Source organism: Schistocerca gregaria, chromosome 9 (assembly GCF_023897955.1).
Source record: "Schistocerca gregaria isolate iqSchGreg1 chromosome 9, iqSchGreg1.2, whole genome shotgun sequence".
NCBI classification, from domain to species: domain Eukaryota; kingdom Metazoa; phylum Arthropoda; class Insecta; order Orthoptera; family Acrididae; genus Schistocerca; species Schistocerca gregaria.
In genome coordinates, this window is record NC_064928.1 from 121408259 (window position 1) to 121422656 (window position 14398).

A 14398-nucleotide genomic window follows, 5' to 3' on the forward strand; every position below is an offset into this window, starting at 1 on the left:
CGGCTTCCTCTTTCATTTCTTAGCCCCAATCCACATTCACCTATTACGTTTCCTTCTCTCCCTTTTCCTACTCGAATTCCAGTCACCCATGACTACTACACTCCTGGAAATTGAAATAAGAACACCGTGAATTCATTGTCCCAGGAAGGGGAAACTTTATTGACACATTCCTGGGGTCAGATACATCACATGATCACACTGACAGAACCACATGCACATAGACACAGGCAACAGAGCATGCACAATGTCGGCACTAGTACAGTGTATATCCACCTTTCGGAGCAATGCAGGCTGCTATTCTCCCATGGAGACGATCGTAGAGATGCTGGATGTAGTCCTGTGGAACGGCTTGCCATGCCATTTCCACCTGCCGCCTCAGTTGGACCAGCGTTCGTGCTGGACGTGCAGCCCGCGTGAGACGACGCTTCATCCAGTCCCAAACATGCTCAATGGGGGACAGATCCGGAGATCTTGCTGGCCAGGGTAGTTGCCTTATACCTTCTAGAGCACGTTGGGTGGCACGGGATACATGCGGACGTGCATTGTCCTGTTGGAACAGCAAGTTCCCTTGCCGGTCTAGGAATGGTAGAACGATGGGTTCGATGACGGTTTGGATGTACCGTGCACTATTCAGTGTCCCCTCGACGATCACCAGAGGTGTACGGCCAGTGTAGGAGATCGCTCCCCACACCATGATGCCGGGTGTTGGCCCTGTGTGCCTCGGTCGTATGCAGTTCTGATTGTGGCGCTCACCTGCACGGCGCCAAACACGCATACGACCATCATTGGCACCAAGGCAGAAGCGACTCTCATCGCTGAAGACGACACGTCTCCATTCGTCCCTCCATTCACGCCTGTCGCGACACCACTGGAGGCGGGCTGCACGATGTTGGGGCGTGAGCGGAAGACGGCCTAACGGTGTGCGGGACCGTAGCCCAGCTTCATGGAGACGGTTGCGAATGGTCCTCGCCGATACCCCAGGAGCAACAGTGTCCCTAATTTGCTGGGAAGTGGCGGTGCGGTCCCCTACGGCACTGCGTAGGATCCTACGGTCTTGGCGTACATCCGTGCGTCGCTGTGGTCCGGTCCCAGGTCGATGGGCACGTGCACCTTCCGCCGACCACTGGCGACAACATCGATGTACTGTGGAGACCTCACGCCCCACGTGTTGAGCAATTCGGCGGTACGTCCACCCGGCCTCCCACATGCCCACTATACGCCCTCGCTCAAAGTCCGTCAACTGCACATACGGTTCACGTCCACGCTGTCGCGGCATGCTACCAGTGTTAAAGACTGCGATGGAGCTCCGTATGCCACGGCAAACTGGCTGACACTGACGGCGGCGGTGCACAAATGCTGCGCAGCTAGCGCCATTCGACGGCCAACACCGTGGTTCCTGGTGTGTCCGCTGTGCCGTGCGTGTGATCATTGCTTGTACAGCCCTCTCGCAGTGTCCGGAGCAAGTATGGTGGGTCTGACACACCGGTGTCAATGTGTTCTTTTTTCCATTTCCAGGAGTGTAGTTAAAGGCTACCCAGCCATTGACCTTCGTCTGTGCAAATCTGCACAGGTTGCCCGAACTCTTACGAAATCGTCACCTTAGTGTGCGCGAGTAATGAGTGGACGGGCTAATATATATTAGGTACATTACATATGTACATTGTGGACAGTTGGAAATGTGGGTCTTAAGGGTAAGCGAGCAAGGGATAAGTCCCTGCAGTCGCACTATTTATCTGTGTCCTCGGTGGCTCTGCTGGATAGAGCTGCTGCCATGTAAGCAGGAGATCCCGGGTTCGAGTCCCGGTCTTGCCACACGTTTTCAATTTTGTGTTGGCAGAAGAGCCAACACCTTGTTACTAGAGGAGGCCGAAATGCACGCTTTTTAGCTCACGCAGGCTGGCGCGAGGGGGGAAGGACTATACTGACGCGAGGTCTGGAACATGACAAGGAATTAGAATTGAGAAAGCGGACGTAATTAGTTTGATACTTAACTTTAATCCATTAATGATGAACGTCGCTCTTGACGGTACACGATTCACAATATTATCTGTTCAGAATACATTCTTGAAGATAGTAATTATAGTAACTGTATAGGGCGCCTTGCTAGGTCGTAGCAAATGACGTAGTTGAAGGCTATGCTAAACTGTCGTCTCTGCAAATGAGAGCGTATGTAGACAGTGAACCATGCTACCAAAGTCGGCTGGACAACTGGGGCGAGTGCTAGGGAGTCTCTCTAGACTAGACCTGCCGTGTGGCGGCGCTCGGTCTGCAATCTCTGATAGTGGCGACACCCGGGTCCGACGTATACTACCGGACCGCGGCCGATTTAAAGGCTACCACCTAGCAAGTGTGGTGTCTGGGGGCGACACCACATTCAGCTGTCCCCATCGGGGTATATCATCAACACCTGTCGGCAGCTGAGCGTTTCAATTAATTATCATTTATTATAGGGAGATATGGTGTTCCTGTGTAAAGAAACGACATCGGGAGATGGTATCCTCTGATCAACCACAACATTACGACCACCTACCTAACAGTCGGCATGTCCACCTCCGATACGGACAACCTCGACGACACTTCGTGGCATGGAAGCAATGATGCCTTGTTAAGTCGCTGGAGGGAGTTGGCACCACGTCTACACACATACAGGTCACCAAATTCCGCTAAATTCCAGGGAGGGGGCAATGAGCTCCTACGCCACGTTCAATCACGTCCCACATGTTTTCGATCGGTTTCATATCTTACGACTTGTGGAGGGGGTGGATGACAGCACAGCAATTGGAACTCGTCACTGTGTTTCTCGAACCACTCCATCACACTCCTGACCTTGTGACACGGCGCATTATGTTGATGAAAAATGGCACTGCCATCGGGAAACATTGTCACCATGAAAAGGTAGATAAATGTAAATTAATGCAGACTAATAGGAAAAAGAATCCTGTAATGTTTGAATACTGCATTAGTAGTGTAGCGCTTGACACAGTCACGTCGATTAAATATTTGGGCGTAACATTGCAGAGCGATATGAAGTGGGACAAGCATGTAATGGCAGTTGTGGGGAAGGCGGATAGTCGTCTTCTGTTCGTTGGCAGAATTTTGGGAAGATGTGGTTCATCTGTAAAGGAGACCGCTTATAAAACACTAATACGACCTATTCTTGAGTACTGCTCGAGCGTTTGGGATCCCTATCAGGTGGGATTGAGGGAGGACGTAGAAGCAATTCAGAGGCGGTCTGCTAGATTTGTTACTGGTAGGTTTGATCATCACGCGAGTGTTACGGAAATGCTTCAGGAACTCGGGAGGGAGTCTCTGGAGGAAAGGAAGCGTTCTTTTCGTGAATCGCTACTGAGGAAATTTAGAGAAACAGCATTTGAGGCTGACTGCAATACAATTTTACTGCCGCAAACTTACATTTCGTGGAAAGACCACAAAGATAAGATAAGAGGGATTAGGGCTCGAACAAAGGTATATAGGCAGTCATTTTTCCCTCGTTCTGTTTGGGAGTGAAACAGGGAGAGAAGGTGCTAGTTGTGGTACGAGATACTCTCCGCCACGCACCGTATGGTGGATTGCGGAGTATGTATGTAGATGTAGATGTAGAGGTGTAGGCAGTCTGCAACTGGTGTACGATACTCCTTGGCCGTCACGGTGTACTGCACAATTTCCGCTCGACCACGTGAATGTTCCACAGAGAATAATGGAGCAGCCGCCGGCTTTTCTCCGTACCGTAGTAGAGGTGTCAAGGAGATTCGCGCCCTCTCATCGGCATGATGAAGAACGTATTGGGATCCGTCAGGCCGTGCAACGCTCTGCCACTGCGCCATCGTCCAGTGGCGATGGTCACGTGGCCATTCCAGTCGTAGTTGTCGGCGTCGTGATTTTAACACTGGCACATGCGTGGGTTGACGGCAGCAGAGCCGCCCACCATTAAAGTATGACGTCAGTTCCACTACACACTGTGCTGCTGGTCCCGGCGGAGGTTCGAGTCCTCCCTCGGGCATGTATGTGTGTGTTCGTCCTTAGGGTATTTAGGTTAAGTAGTGTATAAGCTTAGGGACTGATTACCTTAGCAGTTAAGTCCCATAAAACTTCACACACATATATATAGTTCCACTACAATTCGCTGCCTGTTCTGTTTCAACACACTGCCAGTCTATTTCTTTTCTTTATTGTTATTTTCAACACCTTGTACAAAGGTGGGTTGTCAGCAGGATAATACGCTGCTCTTCAGCCGAGAGTGATACAATATAAAACATAACGGTGGTACAGATGGTACAAGGCAAAAGGCGGGTAAAAAAATTGTAGACACTGAAAAACAATATACACGAAGCCGTTCATGCTGGACAAGAAAAAACACTAAAACCTGTTGACACGGCGCACGTAACACGGATGACTGCGACGGCACATGTGATCAGTGGTGGCATGATGGCGAAAGAACAATAAACACAAAACGAAGGCATACACACGAGACACTGATGGCGATGATCTCCGGCGCGCGAATGTCCACTGAGCGTGTACAAGTCCGGGACCTGCCAAGAGAGGAGGTGGGAGCGGGGGTGGGAGAGGGGGAGGGGAGAGCAGAGATGCCACGGGCAGGGAGATAAGGGGAGGGAGGAAGGGGTAGTGGAAGCCCGGGTGGGGGTCGAGGAAGGGGATAGTGGGAAAAGGAGAGAGAGGGGAGGGAGTGTGCCCAAAGGAAAAGATACAGGAAGTGGGAGGGGAGGATCAAAGTTGATAGGAGGGGTAGATGGAGGGGAGGAGGACATCGTCAGGGAGGGGGAGCTGGCGCAAGCCACCTTGGGAGAGGGTAAGGAGGGTGGAGAGATGGAGACCGGGTGGGACGTGGGAATACAGGCGCGGCAGCGGGCGGGTGTGGGAGAGGATGGGCGAGACAAGCGAGTGAGGAGGAGCGAGTTTATGGGAGGTGTACAGGATCTGTATCCTTTCAAGGAAAAGGAGGAGGTGGGGGAACGGAATGAGGTCATACAGGATCTGCGTGGAGGAGGGGAGATGGATGCGATAGGCGAGGCGGAGAGCATGGGATTCAAGGATCTGAAGGGATTTATAAAAGGTAGGGGGGGAGGCGGAAATCCAGGCCAGATGGGCGTAACAAAGGATAGGGCGGATGAGGGATTTATAGGTGTGATGTATGGTGGAGGGGTCCAGACCCCACGTACAGCCAGAAAGGAGCTTTAGGAGACGGAGTCGGGAGTGTGCCTTGGCTTGGATTGTCTGGAGATGGGGGGGTCCAGGAGAGGCGACGGTCGAGGGTGACGCCAAGGTACGTATGGGTGGGTGTGATGGCAATAGGACGGCCATAGATGGTTAGATAGAAATCGAGGAGGCGGAAGGAAGGGGTGGTTTTGCCTACAATGATCGCCTGGATTTTGGTCTGCCCAGTCTACAATGTACGTCTGTAATGAGGGGCGGCCACCCAAACCACGATGTCTGGACGTGGTTTCACCTTGGTTTCACCACAGCACTTCTTGAACATTTGACATGTCGTGCAGTTACCGAGCCTCTGGGCCATCACAATCTGCCCTTGGTCACACTCAGACATATCGCGCGCCTTCCCCGTTCTGAACACAGACAGCACTCCACCTGATACTACATGCACTGTGTGTGTGTCTGACTGGTAGTCGTTACTCGCCAGGTGACGCTGCTATCGCCTGGACGGATTTATATCGATAATACGCTGGCGGTCATAATGTTCTGCCTTATCGGTGCTTATAATAAAAAATACCTTTTAGTATCTCCAGGGTTCTTCCATGTATACAACCTTCTTTCATGATTCGTGAACCATGTGTTAACTATGATTAAGTTATGCTCTGCAAAAAATTCTACAAGGCGGCTTCCTCTTTCATTTCTTAGCCCCAATCCACATTCACCTATTACGTTTCCTTCTCTCCCTTTTCCTACTCGAATTCCAGTCACCCATGACTACTACACTCCTGGAAATTGAAATAAGAACACCGTGAATTCATTGTCCCAGGAAGGGGAAACTTTATTGACACATTCCTGGGGTCAGATACATCACATGATCACACTGACAGAACCACATGCACATAGACACAGGCAACAGAGCATGCACAATGTCGGCACTAGTACAGTGTATATCCACCTTTCGGAGCAATGCAGGCTGCTATTCTCCCATGGAGACGATCGTAGAGATGCTGGATGTAGTCCTGTGGAACGGCTTGCCATGCCATTTCCACCTGCCGCCTCAGTTGGACCAGCGTTCGTGCTGGACGTGCAGCCCGCGTGAGACGACGCTTCATCCAGTCCCAAACATGCTCAATGGGGGACAGATCCGGAGATCTTGCTGGCCAGGGTAGTTGCCTTATACCTTCTAGAGCACGTTGGGTGGCACGGGATACATGCGGACGTGCATTGTCCTGTTGGAACAGCAAGTTCCCTTGCCGGTCTAGGAATGGTAGAACGATGGGTTCGATGACGGTTTGGATGTACCGTGCACTATTCAGTGTCCCCTCGACGATCACCAGAGGTGTACGGCCAGTGTAGGAGATCGCTCCCCACACCATGATGCCGGGTGTTGGCCCTGTGTGCCTCGGTCGTATGCAGTTCTGATTGTGGCGCTCACCTGCACGGCGCCAAACACGCATACGACCATCATTGGCACCAAGGCAGAAGCGACTCTCATCGCTGAAGACGACACGTCTCCATTCGTCCCTCCATTCACGCCTGTCGCGACACCACTGGAGGCGGGCTGCACGATGTTGGGGCGTGAGCGGAAGACGGCCTAACGGTGTGCGGGACCGTAGCCCAGCTTCATGGAGACGGTTGCGAATGGTCCTCGCCGATACCCCAGGAGCAACAGTGTCCCTAATTTGCTGGGAAGTGGCGGTGCGGTCCCCTACGGCACTGCGTAGGATCCTACGGTCTTGGCGTACATCCGTGCGTCGCTGTGGTCCGGTCCCAGGTCGATGGGCACGTGCACCTTCCGCCGACCACTGGCGACAACATCGATGTACTGTGGAGACCTCACGCCCCACGTGTTGAGCAATTCGGCGGTACGTCCACCCGGCCTCCCACATGCCCACTATACGCCCTCGCTCAAAGTCCGTCAACTGCACATACGGTTCACGTCCACGCTGTCGCGGCATGCTACCAGTGTTAAAGACTGCGATGGAGCTCCGTATGCCACGGCAAACTGGCTGACACTGACGGCGGCGGTGCACAAATGCTGCGCAGCTAGCGCCATTCGACGGCCAACACCGTGGTTCCTGGTGTGTCCGCTGTGCCGTGCGTGTGATCATTGCTTGTACAGCCCTCTCGCAGTGTCCGGAGCAAGTATGGTGGGTCTGACACGCCGGTATCAATGTGTTATTTTTTCCATTTACAGGAGTGTATATTTTCATCTCCCTTCACTAACTGAATAATTTCTTTAATCTCATCATACATTTCATCAATTTCTTCGACATTTGCAGAGCTAGTTGACATATAAACTTGTACTACTGTAGTAGGCGTGGGCTTCGTGTCTATCTTGGCCACAATAATGCGTTCACTATGCTGTTTGTAGAAGCTTACCCGTATGGAATGTAGTCGAATTAACTTGGGTGATGCTGAGGGAATTACATTAGGAAATGAGACACTTAAAGTAGTAAAGAAGTTTTGCTATTTGGGCAGCAAAATAACTGATGATGATCGAAGTAGAGAGGATACAATATGTAGACTGGCAATGGCAAGGAAAGCGTTTCTGAAGAAGAGAAATTTGTTAACATCGAGTTAGATTTAAGTGTTATGAAGTCGTTTTTGAAAGTATTTGTATGGAGTGTAGTCTTGTAGGGAAGTGAAACATGGACGATAAATGGTTTAGACAAGAAGAGAATAGAAGCTTTCGAAATGTGGTGCTACAGAGGAATGCTGAAGATTAGATGGGTAGATCACATAACTAATGACGAGGTATTGAATAGAATTCGGGAGAAGAGTTTGTGGCACAACTTGACTAGAAGAAGGAACCGGTTGGTAGGACATGTTCTGAGGCATGAAGGGATCACTAATTTAGTATTGGAGGGCAGCATGGAGGGTAAAAATCGTAGAGGGAGACCAAGAGATGACTACACTAAGCAGATTCAGAAGGATGTAGGTTGCAGTAGGTACTGGGAGATGAAGAAGCTTGCACAAGATAGAGTAGCATGGAGAGCTGCATCAAACCAGTCTCTGGACTGAAGACCACAACAACAACAACATGATAAAAAAATAAGAGACACAGTAACTATCAATAATGCGTGCACAACTTTTATTATAGACGGCTCCGGAGGAGACGACGACGAAGCGACAGCGGCGCCCAGGGGCTCCCGGCGGCGGCAGCAAGAAGCGCAAGAAGAACAAGAACAAGCGCCGCAAGAGGCCGACGGCGCAGCAGGAGCAGCAGCCGGCCGAGAGCAAGGTAGGCAGGCGGTGGCCGCTCCGCCATCTCTTCGTAGGCGTGCCGCGGAACAGCAGCTTATTCAATTTTCTGGTCCAGCGCATCTTGCGCAGCTCGGTAGCGAAACTAAAGCCCGCTATTGTCTTTCCAGCCATTGCGCATAGCCATATATTCAAGGGGCGTTCAATAAGTAATACAAATCTTTTCTTTTCTCGTCCTATTTCGGTTGGAAAGACAATCTACATCTACATACATACTCCGCAAGTCACCTGACAGTGTGTGTGGCGCAGGGTACCTTGAGTACCTGTAGTGTACATAGTAGTCATCGCGTACACAACTTTCCCACTAGAGCCGCGCCCCTCTAAGCACAACAGCGCAGCCGCAGCCCTCGTCCGTCTCCGCACTACGAGATGGCGCTGCCTTAGAGACGGACCAAATTCTGCTTCCGCCGATCCGGGTGATAATATGTAACGCAGCCAATGAGATTGCTGCTAACGTAGAACCTTTTCTCCTTGCGGATCACACTCACACAGTGATACCTGAATACACGAGGTATTATAACGAGTGTACAGACCTCCAATTAGTCAGTCTGCATTTGTCTGCACCAGTCTGTACCAGTCTGCATTAGTCTGTACCAGTCTATAGTCAAGTTTCAGTCTGCGCCTGATAAGTTTATCATATTCCTGTACATAGCCATGAAGATAAAAGTATAGACACTTTGTCAAGTATCAGAGATATGTGGGAATAAGATTAACGTACCAAGACCAAAGGAACTTCAGATTGACAATTGTAAATAGCATCCAGAATAAATGTGTGTGAAAATTAATCAAGTTCTGTTTAAGGGTGGTCACGGTCAGTCTGCTACTCTAAGCATGCAAGTGGCAGTTCTATCGTCCGACCTATCGGCAGAAGATAAACACGCCACGATAAGACCACGAGACATATTGCTGACACTCGCCTACTTCGTTAGAGTGACAAGTCAAATAATCTGATGGTGTGTGTGTACCGAAGGTCTTACAGTATGCACACCACAAGCTGTCAACAGATGTTGATACGACCGGGTTCTGCACAGAAGATGGCATTCAGATCAATGGACAGCCATGCCAACAATGACGTCAGGACGCCTGTGAAGCGGGGCAGTGTTTGGAGGGTAGTCCGACACCCGCAGTCACTGCGTACACAGTGACGGCCGGTGCAGTATGACACAGAGAAGGCGTCTACAGACTCTCTGCTGTGGAGGGCCGTAGGAAGAATGGAGCAGGAGAACCGCAAATTGATCTGGCCGGATGGCTTAATGTGAATCGTTCTGTCTTTTCCAGGATGAGGTGACATTTTGTAGAGACCGAAACTGTATCCTGGAGACCAGGACAGGGCGGACCACGTGAGACATGAGAAAGAGAAGACCGTTATTTGGCCGTAAGGGTACAGCGGTATCGCCTTATTACTGTTCAGCAACTGGCATCTGACCTCGCATCTGGCATCTGACGTCTTGTATCGAGGCAAACGGTGTGTAGAAGGCTTCGGCAAACTGTTCTTTATTGTTGGAGACCTGCTGTTTGTTTACCTCTGGCGTGTCTTCACAGCGACGGAACATTAAGAGTGGAGTGGTGAACATGCCAGCCTGACGTCCCAACTGGGACCGATGTTCTTTTCACAGATGAGTCCCGATTTGGTCTGGATCCGCATCTCGAGGCGACGTGGAACACGATCTCGAACCCAAACATTGTGGAAAGAGACCCATATCGAGAACTATCCCTAAAGGTGTGGGAAGGGATTATGTTGAGCACTCCAACAGCTCTTCATGAAATTGTTACAGATGAATGAGCAAGATTTAACTGTTGTCAGGTACCGTGAGGAGTGTTTGCCGATGACACCAGCTTGATAGTGAAGGATCTTGTGCGTAATATTGAAACAGTATCGAATAATGTAGTTCATGAAATAAGCCAATTTACCATCCAGATTAACATTCGGCATAATTGTGTACGAAAGCGTTAAGGCATTGATATTATCAATTGTTGATACAACTCTCCTGGTACCTCTAATTTCCTTTCATACGCATTTCCTCTTCAAATCCCGACAGGTCGGAGGTGAAAACAAGTTCCATATTGAACAATGGGATGAGTTTGTCTATCTCATCTACAAATTTTCCGGTCGATTCTGCAGTTCGCTGTGCACCGTCAAGTTGACTCTTTGTTTGAAGTTTCGTTATCTTACGTTTTCCAGGTCTGTAACACTGTTTGAAGTTATGCAGCCATCCACTGCTTCCCTTGAAATCAGTGTAATCTATGTCGCGCTCAGTTTGATGTGCATGATGTAATAGGTCACCATCCTGTAAATTGTATCGAATATCACTACCCTTGAAACACGCAAACACCAGTTTTTGTAACAAGTGCGCCTTGTCCTCCCTTGAATATCCGTAGCTTTTCTTCTGCACTACACCGTCATATTGTTACGGAATTATTCGAAATCTGTTCAAAATTGTTTTTCTTCCATATACGTAATTGTGTTCAGTACCAGCTCCTTAGACAACGCTTGTCCTTTACAATGTTTCCCTGGAGACGGGATTTGTGGCTACCAGCAATTGTCCTTTATTGTGTTTCCTTGGAGACGGGAGCTATTGCACCCTGTCCGACAAGGATGATGGACTACATGGCTCGACAACTGTTTCAGTGTCACTTTCACTTCTGAAGCACATATCGCCATCCTTGTACTTCTCATGTACATTGTCGGGACAGTCTAACATACGCGACGCCACAAATTCCATACACTCATTTTTCAGAAACGCTTATAGTTCATCTACCACCTTTTCCTCAGTCCGCGAAATCCCTTGGTTCCTTTCTGACGAAATTTCAGCTTCGACAATTGTTGTTGTAGATATAATACAATGTTTTCTTGGTTTGTTGTTGCCATTGTTCTGCTTTGTATCAACATCACTACCACCGTTGCACTGTTGTGAGTTATTCGTCAACTAAGCAGTTCGATCACACTCCGTAACCTCGTACTGTGCTCACCATTGGATACCTGCAGCCCCATCTGTTGGCATTAGCATCCAATGTTTTGGTTGTATGGTAGACAATACGTGAGGCGTCGAACGCCCCAAAAATCATGGGCTTTTTGCAATCTCACAGTCAACGGATTCCTTGCTAGTAGAAAACAGTTGTAGCTCTGTAAGTTGCTAGTTGCTAGCATGAGTTTCTTAGAAGTAGATACCTTAGGGGTTGCGAAGCAACTCAAATCGCTTGATATGGACAAGTCTTCAGGTCCAGATTGTATACCGATTAGGTTCCTTTCAGATTACGCTGATACAATAGCTCCCTACTTAGCAATCATATACAATGGCTCGCTCACCGATAGATCTGTGCCTGCAGATTGGAAAATTGCGCGGGTCGCACCAGTGTTTAAGAAGGGTAGTAGGGGTAATGCATCCAACTACAGACCTATATCATTGACGTCGGTTTGCAGTAGGGTTTTGGAGCATATACTGTATTCAAACATTATGAAACACCTTGAAGGGAACGATCTATTGATACGTAATCAGCATGGTTTCAGGAAACATCGTCCTTGTGCAATGCAGCTAGCTCTTTATTCGCACGAAGTAATGGCTGCTATCGACAGGGGATCTCAAGTAGATTCCGTATTTCTAGATTTCCGGAAAGCTTTTGACACCGTTCCTCACAAGCGACTTCTAATCAAGCTGCATGGGGTATCGTCTCAGTTGTGTGATTGGATTCGTGATTTCTTGTCAGGAAGGTCGCAGTTCGTAGTATTAGACGGAAAATCATCGAGTAAAACTGAAGTGACATCAGGTGTTCCCCAGGGAATCGTCCTGGGACCTCTGCTGTTCCTGATCTGTGTAAATGACCTGGGTGACAATCTGAGCAGTTCTCTTAGGTTGTTCGCAGATGATGCTGTAATTTACCGTCTAGTAAGGTCATCCAAAGACCAGTATCAGTTGCAAAGCGCTTTAGAAAAGATTGCTGTATGGTGTGTCAGGTGGCAGTTGACACTAAATAACGAAATGTGTAAGGTGATCCACATGAGTTGCAAAAGAAATCCGTTGGAATTCGATTACTCGATAAATAGTACAATTCTCAAGGTTGTCAATTCAACTAAGCATCTGGCTGTTAAAATTACGAACAACTTTAGTTAGAAAGACCACATAGATAATATTGTACGTAAGGCGAGCCAAAGGTCGCGTTTCATTGGCAGGACACTTAGAAGATGCAACAAGTCCACAGAAGAGACAGCTTAAACTACACTCGTTCGTCCTCTGTTAGAATATTGTTCCGCTGTGTGGGATCCTTACCTGGTGGGATTGACGGAGGACATCGAAAGGGTGCAAGAAAGGGCAGCTCGTTTTGTATTATCACGTAATAGTGGAGAGAGTGTGGCAGATATGATACGCGAGTTGGGATGGAAGTCATTAAAGCAAAGACGTTTTTCGTCGCGGCGAGATCTATTTACGAAAATTCAGTCACTAACTGTATCTCCGAATGCGAAAATATTTTGCTGTTCCCAACCTACATAGGTAGGAATGATCATCAAAATAAAATAAGAGAAATCAGAGCTCGAACAGAAAGGTTTAGGCGTTCGCTTTTCCCGCACGCTGTTCTGAAGTGGAATGGTAGATAGTATGATTGTGGTTCGATGAACCCTCTGCAAAGCACTTAAATGTGAATTGCAGAGTAATCATGTAGATGTAGATGTAAGTATTCGAAACGGCTCTCTTCTGGACTGAATGGTGGAAACTCAGCGCGCTTGAGCCATAAACCAGTGTGGATCGGTTTACGGTAGACTGAGTGGCCGACACGTCCATGCGACTTCCTATGTGCCAAAACATCTGAAAATGGCAACTTTCCTTCTCTCTCTGTCCCGACCGTGAACTGAATGTTTGGATGCAAGCTGTTCATGTGTTCAGCTAATTGCTCATGATATCTCTATTAAAATGTGCTTTGATAAAATTGAATTGTACCAAAAGTTTTCTTCCAAAGTTCGGAAATACACTCAATCTCGAGTGATTTATTATTTGTTTTAAAGACACTGCACAATCATACGAACAAAATCCTATACAATGTCATTATTTTCAGTTCAAGAGCGTCTCGATTAATTTTTCTCTCTCTGGAGACCCTGCAAGACTACCACCTAGTCAAGATAATCGAATCCCTGCTCCAAAATAGACAGTTCTTCGTAATGCTTGAGGGGAAAAAGAGTCGATGGCGGAATCAGAAAAATGGGCTCGCCCAAGGGAGCGTGTTGGCGCCAATCCTATTCAACATATATATAAATGACCAACCAACTCCAGACAAAACCAAAACTTTTATATATGCAGACGAACTGGTAATAACAGTTCAAGGCAACAGGTTTGAAGCCATCGAGGAGAAACTAGAAACCACCCTTTCTACAATGTCAACCTACTACAAAAATAATTCTCTAAAACCCAGTCCGTCCAAAACTCAAGTGAGTGCATTCCATCTGAACTCGAGGCAGGCAAAGTACAGGCTCAATGTTACCTGGGATGGGACATTACTAGAACACACAGATACTCCCACCTACCTTGGCGTCGTGCTGGACAGAACATTGACATACAAATATCATTGCGAAAAAAACACGCAAAAAAGTAGAAGCACGAAACTTCCTAATAAGAAAGGTGTTCAATAGAAAATAGGGTGCCAAACCTACCGTGGTCAGAACTTCAGCCCAAGCTTTGTGCTTCTCAACTGCCGAGTATGCCTGCCCGGCATGGTGCATATCCGCCCACACAAAAAAGGTAGATGAAACATGCAGGATAGTGACAGGCTGCATGAAACGAACCCCCATAGATAATCTTCACAAGGCCGCAGGTTTCACAAACCCTGACTCACGTAGGAAAGCCCATGAACATACAGAGAAGATAAAACAAACCTTTGATGCCTGTCACTCAATATTTGGCCTAGAATGTGGCCCCAGCAGACTCAAATCCAGACGCCGTTTCCTGAGCTGCGCCTTAGATGAGCCCCCCATCTACTATCC

General features: G+C 48.5%; 1 protein-coding gene across 1 annotated transcript in view; it reads left to right on the top strand.

Moving 5' to 3' along the window:
* LOC126291459 (uncharacterized) overlaps positions 1–14398 on the top strand; it is a 228507-nt gene that overhangs the window by 180558 nt on the left and 33551 nt on the right. The window contains exon 8 of the mRNA XM_049984971.1: positions 8270–8410. Coding sequence (XP_049840928.1) covers positions 8270–8410 — 141 coding nt within the window. The remainder of the gene's footprint in view (positions 1–8269; positions 8411–14398) is intronic.